Source organism: Passer domesticus, chromosome 23 (genome assembly GCF_036417665.1).
Source record: "Passer domesticus isolate bPasDom1 chromosome 23, bPasDom1.hap1, whole genome shotgun sequence".
Lineage (NCBI taxonomy): Eukaryota > Metazoa > Chordata > Aves > Passeriformes > Passeridae > Passer > Passer domesticus.
The window spans coordinates 6265514-6287025 of NC_087496.1; the positions used below are offsets into that span (position 1 = coordinate 6265514).

A 21512-nucleotide genomic window follows, 5' to 3' on the forward strand; every position below is an offset into this window, starting at 1 on the left:
TAGTTTGAATTGTATGACTTTTAGTTTGAATTTTGTGCGTTTTATTTGGAATTTTACGAATTTTATTTCTAATTCTGTGCATTTGATTTGGAATTTTACGAATTTTATTTCGAATTTTATTTCGAATTTTGTGCGTTTTATTTGGAATTTCACGAATTTTATTTCAAATTTTACTAATTTTATTTTGAATTTTGTGCGTTTTATTTCGAATTTTACGAATTTTATTTTGAATTTTACAAATTTTATTTTGAATTTTACGAATTTTATTTCGAATTTTATGCGTTTTATTTGGAATTTTACGAATTTTATTTCGAATTTTTGTGACTTTTGAGCCTTGTGAGCTTCACTCGGAGTTTTTTGCGTTTGAGTTTGGGGAATGTGAATTCGGATTTTTGCAGCTGCTGTGCCGGGGCCCGGGCTGGGCTCCGAGGGGCGGCCCCGGCCCCGCGTTCCGGAGGCGGCAGCTCCGCTACAGCCTGGATGGATTTTCCTCCGAAATTCCAGAGGTTTTTTCCGTGAAAAAAGTTCATCCCTCGCTGCAGCAGCGGGCTGGGCAACGCTGCAGCGCGGCTGGGGCAGGTCAGGCAACAAAAAACACCTAAAAAAGCCCCAAAACCACAAAAAAAAACCTAAAAAGCAAAAAAAGTCATAAAACACAAAACAATTCAAAAACCCCAAAAAGTCATAAAACCCCAAAAAAAAAAATCTAAAAACGCTAAAATCCTAAAAACTCTAAAAACAAACAAAAAAACCCTAAAAGCCTAAAAACAAAACAAAAAAGTCCTAAAAACCTAAAAAAATTCTAAAAATCCAACAAACATCAAAAACCCCAAAAAACCCTAAAAACCCTAAAAACCCCTAAAAACCCTAAAACCCCCCAAACCCCCTAAAACGCTTTAAACCCCTAAAATCCCTAAAATCCCAAAAAACCCTAAACATCCTAAAACCCAAAAAAAACTCTAAAAAACCCTAAACACCCTAAAACACTTAAACAAAAAACCCCCCAAAAAAACTCTAAAAAACCCTAAAACCCCAAAAAACCTAAAACCCTAAAAACCCCTAAAAAAAACCTCAAAAAAAATCCTAAAAACTCTAAAATGAAACAAGGATTTTTAATATACATCTCACTGATAACACTTAAATAAACAAGTTTTTAAATCCCTAAAAGCCCAAAAAAATCTGTGAAACCCCTAAAAACCCCAAAAGAAAAAACCACAAAAAAACTTAAACAAGCATTTTTAATGTCTCTAAAAACCAATAATAAATCAGAAAACCCAAAAAACACAAAAAACCCTAAAACCCCCAAAATCACAAAAAAACCCAAAACCCCAAAAAACCCCAAAAATCAAAATAAAAAACCCCAAAAAAACCCAAAACCGGGGAGGTTCTACCAGAACAGAGCCCAAATTCCACCTCCAGGCTGCTGCAATCAGGGATTCTCAGGAATTCGTGCTCAGAACCAGCCTGGAAGTAACAAGACCTAAACAAAAGAAATAAAACGAATGACAATTAACGCGATTAATTAATGAATTTCCCGCTTGCAGCCTCGTTCCCCGGGGATCAGCTGGACCTGGACTCCTTCAACACCAAAGTTTTCTTTGAGCTGCTGCTCAGGCACTCCCAGGCCGTCACCACCGCCCTGGGCCACTCCAAAGAAGAGGTAAAAATCCTTATTTTCAATAAAAATTAAATTATTCATGAATAATTCAATTTTTTGCTGCTGATTTTCGTGTAGAAAAGCCTAAAACTGAGTTATTTTTATTTCTATTCCCATTGTTTCATCAAGCCTTGACTTCAATTTTCGGCTGTTTAGGACACGATAATTAAATCTCTGCTCATTTTATGAAGCATTTTCTAAAAGTGGGAAGAGGAGTTTTCAGTTAAGAAGAGTTTTAAGAGAAAATATTTTAATTTTCTTTGAATTTTTTCTCTTGGTACTGAACTGAGAATTTTTAGAAAGTGACTTCAGCTTCCAGCTTCAACGTTTTATCCAAAAAAACAAAATAAAAGTGGATTTTTTTACACTGGAGGTTAAGCTGAGAAGAGATGAATAAATGACCTGATGAGTGTAACAAAATTTTTTATTTTTATAGTAAATATCTTAATTTTGCTGCTGAAATCAATAGGAAAACATTGCACAGCCCAAATCTGAGTCCACCTGTGGTGCTCTGGGAAATCCAGGTGAGGTTTTAAAGAGCAGAGGGAGCTGGATCACAGCAAGCATTTATAATAAATAAATATTAATTTAATTAATTTAATAATAAATGATCAATAATAATAAATAAAAAGTCATCATTCCCCAGTCTGAGCCAATCTGCCAGCAATGTTTGCACCAAAAATTGTCCCCAGTTTGGGGTTTAGAACAAAAAGGGAAATTTCACCAAATTATCCCTTCACTCCTAAAATCAGCTTTTTATTTTATTCATTTATTAATCTTTATTTATTTTTTCCCTCAGGTGAAAGTTCTGTATCTCAGGGTAATGGATGAAATCTCCCTGCTGAAAAAGCTTTGGCTGAAGGCTCTGAGCATCCCAGGAAAGGGAGAGGAGGAGAGAAAAGAGGAAAAAGAGGAAAAAGAGCAGGTAGAGCTCAGCTCAGCAGGAGTTACAAATGGAATAAATGCAATAAAAGGTGGAATAAATGCAATAAAAGGTGGAATAAATGCAATAAAAGGTGGAATAAATGAAACTTGTGCACGGAATAAATTGAAATTACACATGGAACGGTAAATTGAATTTACACATGGAATAAAAAATTGAATTTATACATGGAATAAAAAATTGAATTTATACATGGAATGGGGAATGAAATTAATACATGGATTAACAAATTAAATATATACATGGAATGTTGAATTGAAATTACACAAGGAATAAGTTGAGTTCACAGATGGAATAACAAATCACTTTTATTCATGGGATGGTGAATTGAATTTACACACAGAATAAGAAACAGAATTCTCTTCTAGAAATTTTAGGCACAGCCACGTAAAATGTCACTTTTAGTGCAGCAGATATTTAATATTTTACAGGCTGCAAAACAATTTGTCCGTAAACAAGAGGTGACACCCAAAAAGTGCAGAGGATCAGAGCAAAATAACAAAGAAAGACATTAAATATAAGTTAATATTCAGATTATATTTGCAACATTTCTGTTAACTTGGAGGGTGTGACAAGCTCTGAGAGTTTGGGACAATAACCACTAAAAAAAGGTTTTTAAATTGCTGCAGCATTTCTTGGCTTTGGGACAATCTGTTATTCATCCAAAATTTAAGTTTTACAAGAAAAGGCCGGGGATGGCGGGAGGTTTGAGTTTATAAAATCCCATTTTTGATGCTCAGCAGAGCCTGTGTGCTGTTCCAGGTGCCTTTCCCTGGGAGCCCCAGGATTTATGGCAGCCGTGAAATCCCAAGTGATCCAGGGGAGTCCATCCCCCAAAAACTGATCCCACTGCTCCAGGCCGTGCTCCAGCTGCTGCAGGAAAACAGAAAAAACAATTTATCACCTCAGAGCCCAGGTAAGAGGGAGAGAAAAGCTCTGCCACACCCCCTTATTTTATTGTAATATTATTTCTGCTTCAAATCCACAAGATTATCCTGCAAATCAGATTTTGGTCCCATTTTGTTGAAGATCTCCTTGGGCTTAGTGAGCAAATTAAATTGGTGGAGCCCTGAAATCATCTGTGAGACTCAGTGTTCCTCACCAAATTTAGGTAAATTTTGAAAAAAATCATTCTTTTTCCTGCCAAAAACACATTTCCCTCCTGTTTTCTTGCCCAGGCTACTCCTCCAGGAGCACTTTAAAGGCTTCTGCTGCTCGCACAGAGGGGTTAAAAAGCGAAGAAAATCAGAAAACCACTCCAGCTTCCACAACACCCCCCGGCCTGCTCCCCTCACCTGCAGGCAGGATCCCCCAGCTGCAGCAGGAGGTGCAGAAAAGGTGAGAAATTCGTGATATTCCATCATTTTTGCTCACAAAACCACATTTTTTGCAAGTTTTCCCCCTCAGGCAGTTTATCTTTGTGGCTCAGGAGGAGATCCTGTGGGGGTGAGGGACTTGGGATTATTTGGGATTTTGGGAAAGCAGAGGTGGTGGCTGTGCTTTCCAGGCTGTTTGTGCACAGCTGGAAAGGGCCCTGCTCCCGTGCAGATAAAATTTTAATATTTCCATTTCTTCCCTCCCAATTTCAACTTTTCCCTGTTTTTTTTTTTCTAGCCCCGGGGAGGGAACTGCGAGTTCCTTGTCCCCCTCAGAGCTGGAGGAGCAGGTGGATGCTCTGACTGAGGAGCTGCTGCAGATTTTGGAGGATGAAGAGCAGTTTTTAAGCAGCAAAGGCAACGAAGATCTGCTCTCTTATTACCTGGAAATAACCAGCTTGGAGAAGGAGAGTTTGGCGAAGCGAATCAATGCTTTGGAGGAGGAGATAGCCCAGGGCAGAAAGTTGTGATGCTCAGAACTCCGCGGTTGGCTCCAGCCCAGGGGAAATCTCTATTTCGGCCTTAATTCCAGAGTTTCTCCTCTCCATCCCAAAGGCTCATTAAATCAGGAGGGAGAGCAGTGCAGGGATGGAAGTGACAAGATTTTGGCTGCAGGAAATGACATTTTTGGCCACATCCAAGTGCTGAGGAGAAATATTGCTGCAAAATCCCAGAGTCAGGGTTTCCAGGAACAGCAGCAGAATATAGAAGCACTCAATTCCTAGTGTGAAATAAATTATTCTTTAAACTCAGGCATCACTCCACGAGGTGTTCTGCAGCCGAGAGCTGCACTTTTCTCATTTTATGACACAGCAAAAACTGCAGATACACTTACTTGGGTTAATTACATCTGTTTAATTACACATAAAGTGCAGAAATATTCTTTTCCACCACTGAAGCAACTTCTGAAGTGGCCTCGTTTCAGCTCTGTGCTCCCACCCAGCCAGCAATGCACTGTCCAGGGCCATTCCTGCTCCTAAACCTGGGGGATCAGTCTCTCCTCCTCCCAAATTCCAGAGCCAGACCCCAAAACATGAACCACTCAATATTTCCCAATCAGTGAAACATCAGCCCAGCCTCCAGTGTTGATAAAAAGCAAGTGAGGGAAGAGCAAAATCACTCAAAACATTTTTTTTCCCCCCTATCAACACAAAACTGATGGGGGAACAGCAGAATTCAAATATTTTGTGAGTCTCTAAATACCCCAGACGTTTCTGCTGGTGACATTCAGGTCTTGGCTCCCGACACCTTTGCCAGAAGGAAGAAAAGTGTTTTTCAAAGCAGCTTGGGGGTGGTTTTATCTTCCTTCACCTGCTGGTGTTTGCACCAAAAAGCTCCTGAACACCCTTCAAGGCACCACCAGCAGCTGGCTTTGATAAAAAAACATCAGCAGATTTATTGATTTATGCATTTCCTTTTTAACTCACAAGCAGAGTCTCACATTACATCTTCAATCTTATGTTAACATCAATTAAAAACATTTAAAATCCCGGAAGAAAAAAGAAAAAAATCCCCCCAAAATCTCCATAAATACCGAGTCAGAGACAGGGATTGGCAGGAAGTGCTGTTTTTATGAGGTTTTGCAGTGCCAGCCTTCACCCCCTCACAAAATCAGGGCTCCACAGTCCCCGAGGAGCCCCGGCTCTACCTCTTGGTGTTGATCCAGTGGTACCTGTCCACGCGTGGGCCGGCGAAGGTGGCCGTGGGTCTGTAGGTCCTGTAGCCCCTGTGCTGGCCAAAGTGGGAGCCCTCGGCCACGGGGGGCTTCCTGTGCAGGTACTGCCACCAGGGCTGGGGGGGAGCCTTGCAGAAGTCACCAAACTCAGCAGAAAAATGGGGGGAAAAAAGTTAAAATGTGCTGGGGAAGGTGCGGGAGCAGTCAGGACACCCCAAATCCCACTCGCTGCCTCCTCCCAAAGCTCACCCCACCCACAGCACCACTGAGGCTGGGAAAAGCCTTCAAGGACAAGCCCAGCTCTGTCCCCAAGGGCCACAGCTCTGAAACCCCCCCAGGGATGGTGACTCAATCAGCACCCCATGGAAACCACTCAATTCTTCATGGAAACAACTCAATTCTTCATGGAAACAACTCAATTCTTCAAAGAGTTCATAAACTTCTCTTAAAACACGTGGAGTGCTATAAAGAGAATTAGTTAGCAAGAAATAGGGCCACAACTCCTAAACTTTGTGAAACAAAGCATGGACAAGTTTGACATCTAAAACCAGGCTGTGCACAGTTTTATGGGACAGTGACACAACCTGACAGGGCTGGAAATCCCTTCCAGGGGAGAAATTAAACCTCAACCTCCCTTAGAATAGCTTGAGGCTGTTTCCTCCTATTCTGTCTTTGGAAGAGGAGCCTGATCCTGCCTGCCAGGGCTGGAAAACCCTTCCAGAGGGGAAAAATCAAACCTCAACCTCCCCTTGGAGCAGCTCAGGGCTGTTTCCTCAAATCCTCTCACTGGAAAAAGAGCCTGAGCCTACACACCCAAGCTGGAAAACCCTTTCAGGGGAGAAATGAAACTTGAACCCCTCCTGGAGCAGCTCAGGGCTGTTTCCTCAAATCCTCTCACTGGAAAAAGAGCCTGAGCCTACACACCCAAGCTGGAAAACCCTTTCAGGGGAGAAATGCAACCTCAACCTCCCCTGGAGCAGCTCAGAGCTGTTTCCTCCCATCCTGTCCCTGGGAGAAGAGCCTGACCCCACCTGCCAGCACCTCTCTGGAGGGATTTTGGGGCGAGGAGTCCCCGGCTCACCTGGTAGATGCTGTTGGGGTTGCTGACGGTGGGGATGGCTCTGGGCTCCTTGCTGAAGCTCTCCTCATCCGAGGAGGTGCTGGAGTGATAATCCAGGGCTGCCCTGCCCACGGCCAGGCTGATCTGCTGGGGCAGCTCGGGGTTCTCCTCGCCATCGAAGTGTGCCACGGTGAAGGGCCGGCTCCTCTCGCCGTACCTGCAAGGGTGCAGGTGGGTGCTGCTGCTCTCTGCCCCACAAGGGACCAAACCCTCAAGGGTTAATGCTGGGAGAAGCTCTAGGCTGATGGAACACCCAGCACTTGGTGTTTGTCAGCCCCCAGCCATGCCTTCAGTTTGAGTTTTTGTGTTTTCCACGTTCTGTACTGCATTTATAACTCTGAGCTCCATATAAAGTGTCAGCAGTTCTCCTCACAGCTCAGTCACACAAAACAGTTACAGGTAAAAGAAAAAAAAAATCCACCTCAGTTCTCTAATCACACATTTACAGGTAAAAAACACAAAACAAAATAAACAATTGTTTTCCAGCCCTGAAATCAAGGGCACCTCTGCAGCTTCAGCCCAAAAAGCGCAAACAACAGAATTGTAGGAGAGCAAACTGGGAGGGTGGGACTGCATCACCTGGAGCTGGAAGTGGACAATGAACCCCATATGGAAATGGAGCAAAACTTATAAAATGTGAAAAATCGTGACTTGAGTTCCATCTTGGGTGGAGCCATGGCCAGGCTCCTGTACTGGCCAAGATGTAAAAACCTTTTAATGAATCCCCACTTTATTCCTTTAGCTCCGGCCACCCTCTGCTCCCCAAGGTGTCACAGTCATATTTTCTGGAAAAATCCCTTTGCCCAGGATTTTTCTCCTGGGAAGCTGAGAAGCCTCAAAGAAAAATGAAAACAATAATTATCTCATTTGCTTCTCCTGTGCTGTGCTCATGTGGAATGTGTTTGGAGACTGTTTCATTGGGTTTTTGCTGTGAGTTGTTTTGACTTATTGGCCAATCGGGGCCAAGCTGTGTCAGGACTCTGGAGAAAACCATAAAAACTCGTTACTATCTCTTTAACCTTCTGTCTGTATCCTTTCCATATCCTTTAGTATAGTAGAGTTGAGTATTTAATATAGTTTAATACATAATATATATATTTACATATTATATATATAATATAATAGATAAATATGTATTAAATCACATACTATAGTAAAATATAATATGTATTTAATATATCATATATAAGCATATACAAACTATATAATAAATTATATACTATATTACATTATATAAAATATTAAATTATATAATATATTAAATATTGAAATGTATCATGTATTAAAATCTATTCCATATATTTAATATATAATACATAATTTAATATAGTAACAAAATAAATGAGCTTTCTGAGAAGATGAAGTCAGACTCATCATTCCTGCCTTCCAACACCAGCTGCAAGGCCAAGGCCAGCTCACCTGCAGCACACCTGGAAGGGATCCACCCACAGCGTCATCTCCTTGGGCAGCCCCAGCAGGTTGAAGTCCACGTCGCTCTCCACACACGCCCGCTCCAGCAGGGGATCCCGAGCCTGGTGCTTGTTGATCCTGATGCACCTGGGGACAGCAGAGTGCAGTGGGCTGGGCTTTCACTGCAGCTCCTGCTCCCAAAATCACCATTTATTGTCATTTTTAAGCTGTTGATGCAGGGTCTGCCTTAGAGCCCCAAGCAGAATTTCAGCCTCACAGCTGATTTAGCAGCTCAAACAGGACTTGGATTTTAGCTCTCATCGACAGCTGATGAGGCAAGTCACTGCTCTGAGTGTTTAAAATAAAACCACCCCAAAAGCTGCTTTAAGACAGCTTGAATTCTGCATCCTGGGAGTCGGGGGCTGCTTGAGACACAGGTCTTAAGATTGCCACCTCAATTCTCTAATAACACATTTACAAGCTAAAAATAAATTTAAAAAAAAATTCCACTTCAGTTGTCTAATCCCACATTTACAGGTAAATATTTCCACCTCAATTCTCTAATCCCACACTTAGAGGTAAAAAAAGATTTCCACCTCAATTCTCTAACCACACATCTACAGGTAAAATAAAAAGACTTCCACCTCTAATCCCATATTTACAGGTAAAAGAAAAGAAAGAAATTCCACCTCAGTTCTGTAATCCCACATTTACAGGTAAAAAAAAGACTTCCACCTCAACTCTCTAACCACACATCTACAAGTAAAATAAAAAGATTTCCGCTTTGTTTTCTAAACCCATGTTTACAAGTAAAAGAAAAAAATTCCACCTCAGTTTTCTAATCACACATTTACAGGTAAAAAATACTTCCACCTCAGTTCCTAATTGCACATTTACAGGTAAAAAAAAAAAAGATTTCTGCCTCAGTTTTCCACCTCTAATCACACATTTACAGGTTTAAAAAAAAAAAAGTAACTTTCACCAATTAATAATCCTTCCTTCAAGCGTATCCCAGTGGTTCCCTCTGCTTTATTTATTTCACTTCAAGGCCTGCAGGAATTGTCCTGCTGAGCCCCTCTCACCTGAAGGCCTGGCCTCGGGAGGGGTTGTCCAGGTACCAGTGGTTTTTGTACTTTTCAAACAGCAGCGTGGTCAGCTTGGCTGCAAACTTCTCCATTTTGTGCTTGCTCAGCCTGTCCTCCCTCTTCACCAGCTTTGTGATGAAGAAAACCGTGGCAGCAATTTCATCTTTCATCTTCAATTGGAGCGCAGGAGGTGCTGGAACGCCACAGCACAGAAATTTAATAACATTAAGGCACGAGCAGCTTCCAAAAAACTGATGCTGCAAAATCCACGCAAGCCAGGTGGAAAGAGCCTGGAGAAGCCTGACTGCCAAACAGCAGATTAAATTTAGTTTGGGGTATTAAAACCAATTTATTTTGGGATATTAAAACCCGTTTAATGCATTGCTAGAAGGTAGCTGCACTAAGCAAGTTAAGAGAGAATATTTTAAAAAAGAGTTTAAGATATAATAGTTCTTATTTATCACGTATATTACAAGCAGCAGAGCTTAAAAATAGAGAGCTTTTTATGTTAAAAAAGACCAAAAATGTCACCTTTTCGCAGCAGAGACAGTAAAAACTTGAGATAAACTTCACAAACAGCTTAGAGAGGCACCAAGAAATCAGCTAAAACCCCCCAGGGCCCTGGAGCATCGGCACAGGAGCCACCCCAGCACCCAAAACTCCCTCCCTCTTCCCTGGCAGGGCTGGGGCAGCTTTTTATGGAACAGGAATCATGTGGAGCCGAGGAATGTAAGAATCTTCAGGTGGGCAGCAGCTGCAGCTGGGGGTTGGGTTAATTGACAACCTGTTCCAGAATATTCCCGATCTCCTCGGCTTCATTCCTGCACCAGCTCCTTCCCTTCGGGTGATTTCACTGATTCCAGGCTGAATTCTGTTGTGTCCATCAGTCTACCCCATAAATCCCTGTGGAATATTTAATATTCACCACAAGAAAAATAGCACCAGGCTTATTAATTAATTATTAGAATGGTGCTAGACTGCTTCTATTTTTTTCCTTTTCCTGCTTCCTTTTTTTTTTCCTTTTTCTATTTTTTCTACTATTTTCCACATGAAACCCTCACATTTGGCGTTCCTTATTTAGAAAACTGCTTGATTCTGGATTTATCACATCGCTGATCTTCCTAGTTCCCATTATCAGCACAGATTTATGTCATTTTTCAGGCATTTAAAACGCAGAAAATGTCTCAGTTCCTCAAATGTTTGGCACAGAGAACAGCTGATTGTTCCTTTTTTTCCCCTTTTTGCTGCCTCAGGAAGTTGTGGCTGCAGTGTGAGACCCCAGGAGCTGCAGAGGCAAAAGAAAAAATGAAAGTGAAAAGAGCTGAGTGCTCAAAAGTGGCTCCTGAGGGGGCTGGGGATGGTGCAGCCCCCCAATTCCAGGGCTCACACCTCGGCCTGGGGTGGTGCCAGGCAGGGGATGAGAAATTCAGAGCCCGAAGGCACAAATTGTGTCCCCAAACCACAAATTTCTGGCTGTTTCAGGATTTCATTTCTCTCCACTCACACAGCTCCTTCCTCGCTCTTTAATTTTGTTCTGCATTACACAGAAAAAAAAAATTAAAATATTTTTAAAAAAAAAAAGACCAAGGCTTTCAGAAAAAAAATTCTGCTTTTAAGGAATGAGTAATAAACCACAAACAGCCCCAAATTCCTTCTCTCTTTTGTCTCATTTATCCAAACACCTCCTCAGCCAGCGGGGACCTTTCCCTTTCCACGACCACCCAAAAAAACAGAAACCAGAGTCTGAGGCAGAGAAGGGACCCTCAGAAAAAAACTTTTTTTTTTTTTTTTCAGACACAGAACCCTCAGTTTTGTGACCCCACTTTGTGCTGCTGGGATGATTTTATTCCCTGAATCATTCCTTCCTTTTCCCTGGAGCGCCGAGGGCAGGGCCAGCCTGCTCTGGGCTTTTTTGGGGAATGCTGGAGGACAACAGGAAGCTGCTGCTGGGAAGAATTTCCACCCAACATTCTCTGGCCTCTGTGTGAGTGCAGCCTGTGCAGATCTGACTCTGTCTGCATCCAGAATTAGCTCTGGAGCATTCTTGGACAGCCAAACTGGCTCTTCGTGCCTGAGGGCTGAGTTTTATTCTGGATGTTAAATTTCCTTTCAAAAGGTCATTTTAGCTGAGTGGATTCCCTGCAGCCACATCAGTTTTTTATGTTTTTAAAACTCCATTCCATGGTGAGATGTCAAAATAAAAAACCCCAAAATAAAAGCTCTTAAATGACTTTAAAGTTCTGATCACATTGATTTCACTAGTGTGGCTGGACTGCAGGAGAAGCAGGTGTTACAAAAAACTCAGGGCAACCACCACAGGTCTGTGGGTTTTTAACTGAGCTGACAAAATTGCCGTCCAGGGAAATGTCCAAGAGAAAGATTTGCCACTTAAAAATGATGGGTGACGCACATAATTACAATTTTTTAAGGTCTTCTCAGTCAATTTAGTCCACTCTGGGTTTCCTAAACAATCCCAGACACACAGGCTGGGATTCCTGTAGGGATGATTTTGCCTTTCTGACCAAAATCTGGGTATTAAGTCTGATTTATTTGATTTCACACAATTTTTCCTCAATTTTGGATATTGTAACCTAATAAAAACCATGACCTCTTCCTCTCAACTTTGATTTTCTTCAATTCTCGAGCTACCCAAAGCGTTCCCACTGCAAACCAGCAGCAGCCAGGGTGGGGAGTGCACAGTTTGCTCACCATTCCTGACCCTGCCACGTTTCAGCCCCGGGAATTCCCCTGTCCCAAATGCCAGGGGGTTGGGGTCACACAGAGACACAGGACGGGGTTTTGAGGCATCTCCTGCTCCATCTCCTCATCTCCTGTGAGTGGGGAAATTCTGTGATAGAGGCCTGGAATCCACAAGGGACATCAGAGGGAAGCCTGGATCCTGTATTTCGGTCTTTAACTCTAAATTTCCCACCCTGTGATATCACACAATTCTGACAAAACTCCACACCCACAATCCCAGTGCTGTCCATCAATTTTGGAAGCCTTCTCCACGGCCTCACGTCAAATGCAGTGTTCTCTTGAGACTGTGGAGGAGGCTTCCAAAATGATATCCTTTCAGCAAAGAAAATCTAAAATCCTCAGCCTGGGTTCCACCAGGATCCTTCCTCCTCCTCCTCCTCCTCCTGTTGGGCTCCTCGTTCCCATGGCCAGCACAGGAACTGCAGGTGAGCAGCAAACAAAGCCCTCACCTGAGAAACCAGCCGGGCACTGAGGGGATAAATCTTGGAGGATGACGGGCAGGAGGTCAAATTCTACACATTTCAAACAACAAAATTGTTTTAAATTTAGGGGGAATTTAGGCAAAGTTCTCAGCGATTCACCCAGCTGGCTCTGATTGTTCAAATTCTGGTTGAAATGGGGATTCAGAGAACTTTTAAACTTGGTGTTTTTGATGCCATGCAGGAGCTGAAGCATTTTTTCCCCGTTAATGTCACAGAAAGCAGAAGAGCAGAGGGTGATGCTGGCTCCCCACTGCAGCGACAAGGAAAACTGGCTCATTAATTAGGGACATTAATCAGGCTCCAATCCTTCCCAGAGCTGTCAGCTGTCACTGGCTGGAAGAAAACACAGCCCTGGGTGCCCTGTTTGGGTAAAAACTGCTGAGGAAGAGAACCAAAAGTGGCACAGCCATCAAACTGTGCCCCCACTCCTCCCCAGCTGCACCCAAACAGGATCTGCTCCCATCCCAGCAGATTTAGCAAAACCCAGCATGGACAGCCAAGTGCTCTGACTGAGAGGAGGCAGGAGATGAACGAGGAGATGTTTGTGCCTTTTGGAACGTGATGCTGGTTTAATCCTTTTTAGGAATTGGAAAAAAAAAAAAAAAAGCCAAACCACTAAAAAACAGAGCCTGGATATCCATGGGGCTGATCCAGAGCTGGCTGGAGGCAGGGAAACGTGCCCAAAGCTTTCAGTGGGACTGAAATGGGCCCCCAGGCGGGCAGGAGCATTCTGAGCCAGATTAAAGGAGTTGTCCCTGGGTCAGCAGGCAAGCCCAGGCTTGAGCCAGGCAGGGACAGACCCAGGGACAGTTTCTGTAGTAACTGCAGCCCAAACCAAGGGCAAACACAGCTCCCCCAGGCACACTCTGGCAGGAGCCACCCCTGCAGGACTTTTTTTTTTTTTGCAGTTTTCCTGTTTTAAAGGACCAAAATGGAAATAAAGAAGCCAAGTGCAGCTCCCCTCTGCAAGGCATTTGGTTTTTGTGGGTGATGGAAGGCAGTTCCTCCAGGTAAGCAGCTGCAGTTTGTAGATTTTGATATAAAAATCAGAAAGGCTGAGTGATTTCCATAGGGAAAAGCATCCTCAGTGACAATCTCCTGAGGGAGAAGCAGCTTGCATTTGTTTGCTCACTGTCCTGGTCACACCCAGAAGCATCAAATCCATGGACCACGAAATCAGAGGGCGGAAGGAACCTCATACCTGGAGCTTATAAACTTCTACACCTGTACTTCAGCCTGTAAAAAGAATTATTGTGGGCTGGAGTGAACCAGAAGCTGATTCTGATCGCCACCACAACAATTGTAAGGGTTTGAGTACTCCATATTGGTAGAATTTGATTTAAGATTTAGTGATTTAAGTAATAAAATGAACCTAAAAACGCCAGTGGTGTTGACCCAGGATGTTCTAAAATTAAACAACAAAGGAAAGACTGCAAAGCTACCTGGGTTTACTTTATGGAGTCTATGAGCTGTTGCCACAACTCTTTAAAATTTCTGGGTTTGCTTCCTCTGTGTGTGTGTGCCATGATTTTCAGGGCTGAACAGACCCAAGAGCAGTGGCCGGGCAGACCCCAAAACCAGGGCACAGCACGGGACACCCACCCCTCTGAGCTGTTTTGGGAATTCCTGCTGGGAATGGCACCGGGCTGGAGCCCCGGGGACAGCAGCTGGGACTGCCACCAGTGCCACCCTGGGGCCCTTTGGGTGGGAATTCCAAACTCTGGGTGGGAATTCCAAACTCTGGGTGTGTTTCCCGTGTTGACCTTGCCCATGGAAACCTCTCCTGCAACAAAGCTCCCACGGCTGGGGCCACCTGAGCCGTCCCCAGGTCCCCCTGGGGGTGGCCATGGTGACAGGAGTACACAAAGCTCCCAGGCTGGGGCTGGCCTGGGGACACTCGGAGCCAGCAGCCCCAGGGGAAAAGATGGGAACAACACGGGGGAAAATATGGGAACACCCCTGGAGGAAAAGATGGGAATATCCCAGAGGAAAAGATGGGAACATTCCTGGAGAGAAGATGGGAGCAACCCAGGAAAAAAGATGGGAACAACCCCAGGGAAAAGGTGGGAACTTCCCTGGAGAGAAGATGGAAATATCCCAGGAGAAAAGATGGGAGCAACCCCAGGAGAGAAGATGGGAGCAAACCAGGAGAAAGGATGGGAAACATCCCTGGAGAAAAGTTGGGAACATCCCAGAGGAAAAGATGGGAATATCCACAGGAAAGGATGAGAGCATCCCAAGAGAAAAGATGAGAACATCCCCAGAGAAAAGATGAGAGCAACCCCAGGGAAAAGATTGGAGCACCCCAGGAGAAAAGATGGGAGCATCCACTGGAAAAGATACTGGAACATCCCTGGAGAGAAGACGGGAACATCCCAGGAGAAAGGATGTGAACATCCCAGAGGAAAAGATGGGAACATCCCTGAAGAAAAGATGGGAGCAACCCAGGAGAAAAGCTGGGAACATCCCAGAGGAAAAGATGGGAACATCCCAGGAGAAAGGATGGGAACATCCCAGAGGAAAAGCTGGGAGCATCCCCAGAGGAATTCTGCCAGGGAAAGGCTCCAGGGAAAAGGAACAGGGAAGAATCCACTCATTTTTCCCTCCCCATGAAATCATTTTCATCCAGACTCTGTCCTTTTGGGGATTATTCCAAGGTAAGCTGCTCCAAGGTAAGTCCTGAATTCTTTAAGGTGTTATGGAGGTGTTGGATGATATTTTTTTCTTGATTCAGAGACGATTCCATATAATTCAGTATAATTCTTGGAAGTGTTTCCTTTCATTCCAGGCTTGGTTCCGTGGCTCCAGGAGGAGTCCTTGGTTTGCAGGCAGTGTAGTTAGCTGATTGTCCCCATCCTCCCACAATCACTAACTTCACTGCCATCAAAACAAGGCACAGCATTCCCTGCTCCAGGAAACTCCCAGCTCCCTTCTTCCGACGGCAAAATCATGAATAATGGGATTTAGCTGCACCTTTGTTTCCAGAGTTTTACCTGCCACAGCAGTGTTGGTAATTTGAAGTGAAATCTTGGATTTCTTGAAGTTGGTGCTAAAATCCTCAGGAATTTTCCTGGACCAAGAATCCTGTCTGGTTTTAAATCATTAATTTACTGTATACTTAATTTTTAACACACACAGACTGGACTATGAATTTTTTAGGTTGCATCCTTCAGCTTCTCTGCCAGATATTACTAATTTTCTCCTTTTTTAAATATTTTATTAAGCAAGGTAAGTGAAGGGAGTTTTGAGCAATGATTATACTCAAATGCAGTGTGGTGCTGCATAATAATTTGTATTTTAGTGTTTAATTGCTTTGCATTTGCACTCTTTAAATGGCCTTTTTGTTGTGTTCACTGCAGTTTTTATAAGTAAAAACCCCTAAAATGTGGAGTGGAAATTAAACTCGCTGTAGGTATAATTACCTCTTCGCTTAACTAAGAATTTTAATTGGAGAAAATAATGATTAATGGCAGAAGCTGCTGCAGGAGGGGCTTTGGGGAGGAAGAGCAGGGGTGAGAGGCTCTGCCATCAGCCTGGTTGCCAGGCAGTGTAGTTAGCTGATTGCCCAAAGCAACAATCACTAGCCACACAGCCAGGAAAACAGGTCTGCAGCGCTGGGAGCAGGAATTTGGGAGCAGGAATCAGAGCCCCAGCAATGCTGAGGGCACCAGAGAGCAGCACCAATATTCAGGCAGGGAAATAAAACAAGAGCTGTGCTCCTTCCCAGTGATCCTCCTCATTTACTGCTCATTTCCACTAAAAATCATGAGGACAAAATGGATTTTTGGGGTTTTTTCTCCTCCAAATTTGCAGGTTTTGACTCCCATTCTGACTGGGCTCATCTCAGCCTCACCAAGGCTTCTGTTCTCACATTTCCCTCCATTTATTCTTGATGAATAAATGGAATTAAGGCCTGTGGTGGCAGCTGTCCCCTTCCTTGGAGAAGCTGGGCTGGAGTGGAAATGGCCTGGAAGAAGATGGAAACTTCTGCTGGAGCCCCAATTACTGTTCTGGTTAATTAGTGTGTGTCACCATCAAGAGAACACAAATAAAGCAAACTCAGACTTTCAGCCTCTGCAATAATCCCTTTTTTATCCCTAATTTTAGTAGAGCAGTCCCCATTTTAGTGGAGAGCTGAGTTTGGGAACTGGAAGTGGACTAGAGTAGAAATTACTTGAATAAAGATGGGAACTTCTGCTGAGCCCCAATTATTGTTCTGGTTAATTAGTGTGCCCCACCATCAGCAGAACTCCCACAAATAAAGCAAAACATTGAACACAGAAATTGCGTTTTCAGCCTGATTCTGCAATTATGATTTTTTTTAATCCCTAATTTTAGTACAGCACTCCCCATTTTTAGAGCAAAACTGGGTTTGGGAACTGGAAGTGGACTGGGGTGGAAATGGCCTGAAAAAAAACATGGAAACTTCTGCTGAGCCCCAATTACTGTTCTGGTTAATTAGTGCGCCCCACCATCAGCAGAACACAAATAAAGCAAACTCAGGCAAACCATTGAGCACAGGAATTGCATTTTCAGCCTGACTTTGCAATTATGATTTTTTTAATCCCTGATTTTAGTAGAGCAGTCCCCTTTTCATGGAGATCTGGGTTTGGGAACTGGAAGTAGACTGGAGTGGAAGTGGCCTGAAAAAAAGATGGAAACTTCTGCTGGAGTCCCAATTATTGTTCTGGTTAATTAGTGCACCCCACCATCAACAGAACTCCCACAAATAAAGCAAAACATTGAAAACAGAAATTGCATTTTCAGCCTGATTCTGCAATTATGATTTTTTTATCCCTAATTTTAGTAGAGCAGTCCCCTTTTCATGGAGATCTGGGTTTGGGAACTGGAAGTGGACTTGAAATGGCCTGAAAAAAAGATGGGAACTCCTGCTGGAGTCCCAATTATTGTTCTGGTTAATTAGTGTGCCCCACCATCAGCAGAACACAAATAAAGCAATCTCAGGCAAACCATTGAGCACAGGAATTGCATTTTCAGCCTGACTCTGCAATTATGATTTTTTTATCCCTAATTTCAGCAGAGCACTCCCCGTTTTCAGTGCAGAGCTGGGTTTGGGAGCGGGGCCAGGCAGAGCAATCTGCAGGAGGTGCTGAGCTCTGCAAGCCTTTCCTGCGAGTCAGCAATCCCCCCTTCCCCATCAATAATCCCACAAGGAATCCCATCCATCACCATCCATTAGTCTGCTCTGGATGCTGCCTGCAGCCAGCAACAGCTCACTGAGGCTCTCGGTTTTTTTTAATTTTTTAAATTTTTTTTTTAATTCCTTGGAAGGTTGGACTTGATGGGTTTGGAGGGGTTTTCCAAGCAGGGATGAAAGCCAGGATTTGCAGCTTTGGGCAGCCATAAAGATTCATTTTAAGCAGTAAATGGCTTTGCACAAATATAGGACACCCTAAAAGCATCCCATAAGTCTAAGAAAATTCAAATTAATGCAGTGGATAGAATAAGAATAATGTTCAGGGTATTGTCAGCCACGGATATTGCTTAGATTTCAGATTTGATTCAGACATGGACAAATCCAAAGAGCAAACCCTGAAAATTGTATAAATCTGGGAAGAGAATGTGGGATCATCCAACAAATTCCTTAAGCAAAGAGGATCCTGCAGGCTGGGGAACTCTGAAATTCCAGGCCAGGCACAGGAGGTAAATGCAGTTTAGATGAGCTAAAAAAAGTTATTGAGGACAATTTTCTATCCCAAAGACAGAAGAAATAAGGCAGTGAGTCTAAATTAATCAGTTTTATATGAAAGGAATCTTTACAGCCTGACCATTGTTGGTTTGGTTTTTTTGGGTTGTTTTTTTTTTTGTTTTTTTTTTTGTTTTGTTTTGTTTTGATTTGGTTTGGTTTTTTGTTTTTTTTTTCTATTGCTGTCTCCAAGTTTTTACCCACTGAAACACAAAAACTCGGTTTATAACCAAATTACCAAACTGGCCGCTCCACTCCCTAAAAAGCTCTCAGAAACTGGATTTGAGCAATAGAGCAAGAATCCCATCTGGGGATTTTTATTATTATCAGCAGTGAAATACAGATTTACTGATTTAAAATGGTTTGGCTTGGCCTGGCCGGATGTTTATCGGGAGAATCAAATCCAGGAGTAAGAGGCCTGGATTCTATTAAGGCTTTTCTTTCCTCCTGCTGTAATTCCCAGGATACAAAGCAGAGACAAATGAGTTGAAGGTTAAGAACGAAATATCTGAATTAACACAATTTAATTCCTTGGTTGTACAGAGTAGCACTGAGATATTAAAGCTGATAAGTGTAGAGATTGGAGAAATAACCGGGAAAATAAGATTTCAGAAGGTACTTTCAGGAATGACGTCTTCATTTTGGACATAAAAGCCTCCTTTTTTCCTTCCTCCTTATTTTCACTTGGTTCCTATTAAGCACTTCCTCTTCTCAAAGTTTATTAAAATGCTGAACTAAGTCTGTTTGCTTGGCCCAAATTCTGGTTTTTGTTTCCCTTGGTCTAAATACTCAGATTCTATTTAGGGGAAAAAGATGGCCTGGATAATATTATTATTATTATTATTATTATTATTATTATTATTATTATCATTATCATTATCATTATCATTACTACTACTACAATAACTACTCTGTTTTATCCTGTACTTATACATATTTTTACAAGATTTAGAAATTAAAAGGCTGCTGCTGTTTTTCTAGACTTTTCTCCTTTTTTTCTCTATATTTCCCATTTTTTTCTCAACAGTGGCCAAGAGAAGGAAATGGCAGCTTCGTCATTTTTCAGAAGGAAGCTTCAATGTTTTTTAATTTGTTTTAATTCTGGCTGGAGTTCAGAAAGGCAGGGAGCACAGTGGCTGTGGAAGTATTTTTATTTTTCCGGAAAAGCCAGGAAACAAAGCCAGCAGCTTTCCAGCACTTCCCTCTGGAATTCCTGACTCCTGCCAGCCTGGAGCGAGCTGTTTTCATGGCATTTTAAAGGATTTTCCTCTCTTAAAATTCCCAATTTCAGAATCAGCTTCTCCCTTTGACCTCCCAAGAGCGGCTGAAGATTTTAAATCTATAAAACCATCGATCTCCTGCTTTGAAGCATCAATCCCAGTTTTTCTCTGCCTGAGCAGATTCACTTTGCTGCTTTTCCACCACCTGGGAAAATCCCTTGGAGCCTGAGCCATGAACAGGGATGGATGGATGGATGGATGGATGGATGGATGGATGGATGGATGATGGATGGATGGATGGATGGATGATGGATGGATGATGGATGGATGGATGGATGGATGGATGGATGGATGGATGGATGATGGATGATGGATGGATGATGGATGGATGGATGGATGGATGGATGGATGGATGATGGATGGATGATGGATGGATGGATGGATGGATGGATGGATGGATGGATGGATGATGGATGGATGGATGGATGATGGATGGATGGATGGATGGATGGATGGATGGATGGATGATGGATGGATGATGGATGGATGGATGGATGGATGGATGGATGGATGGATGATGGATGATGGATGGATGATGGATGGATGGATGGATGATGGATGGATGGATGGATGGATGGATGGATGGATGGATGGATGGATGATGGATGATGGATGGATGATGGATGATGGATGGATGATGGATGATGGATGGATGGATGGATGGATGGATGGATGGATGGATGGATGGATGATGGATGGATGATGGATGATGGATGGATGATGGATGATGGATGGATGATGGATGGATGGATGGATGGATGGATGGATGGATGGATGGATGGATGATGGATGATGGATGGATGATGGATGATGGATGGATGATGGATGATGGATGGATGATGGAAGGATGGATGGATGGATGGATGGATGGATGGATGGATGGATGGATGGATGGATGATGGATGGATGATGGATGATGGATGGATGATGGATGGATGGATGGATGGATGGATGGATGGATGGATGGATGGATGATGGATGGATGATGGATGGATGATGGATGATGGATGGATGGATGGATGGATGGATGGATGGATGGATGATGGATGGATGGATGGATGGATGGATGATGGATGGATGGATGGATGGATGATGGATGGATGGATGGATGGATGGATGGATGGATGGATGGAGAGCCCGGGCTGCAGGAATCCGGTGCGGAGCAGCTTTTCCCAGGACGGGCTCAGCCTTTATCCCTGTGGGAATCACAATTCCCCTGCTGTGCTTCCCCTCCCGGGGCTTCCCTCGGGCACCGTGCGCTAAAAACGCCGAGATTTTGGAGCCAGTCCCGGGATTTTGCACTTAAAGTGATCCTTGCGGTGATCCCTGCTGAGTCAGAGCAGCCAGAATATTTAGAATAGTCAGATTCTAGAATGTAGAATATAGATTCTCAGAATATATTCTAGAACATAGAATATAGATTCTCACAATAGTTAGATTATAGAATATAGAATGTAGATTCCAGAATAATCAGGCTCTAGCATATAGAGTCTCAGAATAGTCAGATTCTAGAATATAGAATATAGAATATAGATTCTCAGCATAGTCAGGTTCCAGAATGTAGAATATAGATTGTCAGACTAGTTAGATTCTAGAATATAGAATATAAAATCTCAGAATATATTCTAGAATTTAGAATGCAGGTTCTCAGAAGAGTCAGATTATAGAATACAGAATATAAATTCTCAGAATAGTCAGATTACAGAATATAGACTCTCAGAATGCGTTTAGAAAGCCGGGATTGGGGTGGATAAAATAGTTCAGTGTTTGGCTGGAGCGGCAGGAAACCATAAAGCTCATCCCGTTCCTCCACAGCTGCGAAAGCGAAGAAAAAACCTTTAAAAATAATAATAAAAAAAAAAAAAAAGAAAGAAAAACCAATCCGAAATGCCCAGCGCGGGGCTGGACCCGCCCGTGGGAGGCTCCTGGAGGGCGGGGGGTGGCAGGGGGATATAAACCGGGATCGGGGGGATGCGGGCAGGGGGATGCGGGGCTGGGAGCCGGGAGCGGCGGGCGG

The 21512-nt window shown here is 43.2% G+C and overlaps 1 protein-coding gene and 1 long non-coding RNA gene across 4 annotated transcripts; one reads left to right on the forward strand and one right to left on the reverse strand.

Moving 5' to 3' along the window:
* The first annotated feature begins 1128 nt into the window (after nt 1-1128).
* LOC135285540 (uncharacterized) lies at nt 1129-3426 on the forward strand. Its single transcript, XR_010350358.1, has 3 exons — nt 1129-1660; nt 2457-2582; nt 3363-3426. It is a non-coding gene; the product is annotated as an uncharacterized LOC135285540 (long non-coding RNA).
* On the reverse strand, nt 2890-9946 carry BTG4 (BTG anti-proliferation factor 4). 3 transcript variants are annotated; one of them, XM_064397888.1, is made up of 7 exons: nt 9798-9946; nt 9264-9459; nt 8191-8328; nt 6733-6928; nt 5625-5797; nt 4360-4697; nt 2890-3470 (listed from the first exon to the last, which is right to left on the reverse strand). In XM_064397888.1, exons 2-6 carry the CDS (start codon nt 9434-9436, stop codon nt 4691-4693), a joined length of 687 nt encoding a protein of 228 aa, XP_064253958.1. In that variant the 5' UTR covers nt 9437-9459; nt 9798-9946; the 3' UTR covers nt 2890-3470; nt 4360-4690. The 3 variants fall into 3 exon arrangements, with proteins under 3 accessions (XP_064253958.1, XP_064253956.1, XP_064253959.1); XM_064397886.1 differs by having other exon boundaries at nt 2890-3473; XM_064397889.1 differs by lacking the exons at nt 2890-3470; nt 4360-4697 and having other exon boundaries at nt 5348-5797.
* Between the last annotated feature and the right edge of the window lie 11566 nt (nt 9947-21512).

Excerpts from the sequence above, each read along its gene's own strand:
- BTG4 (XM_064397888.1), bottom strand. The coding sequence starts at position 9,436 with ATGAAAGATGAAATTGCTGCCACGGTTTTCTTCATCACAAAGCTGGTG. Across the intron at positions 8,329-9,263 it reads TCCCGAGGCCAGGCCTTCAG|GTGCATCAGGATCAACAAGC; the intron begins GTGAGAGGGGCT and ends TGCTGTCCCCAG. Across the intron at positions 5,798-6,732 it reads ACCCCAACAGCATCTACCAG|TTTGGTGACTTCTGCAAGGC; the intron begins GTGAGCCGGGGA and ends TTTTCTGCTGAG.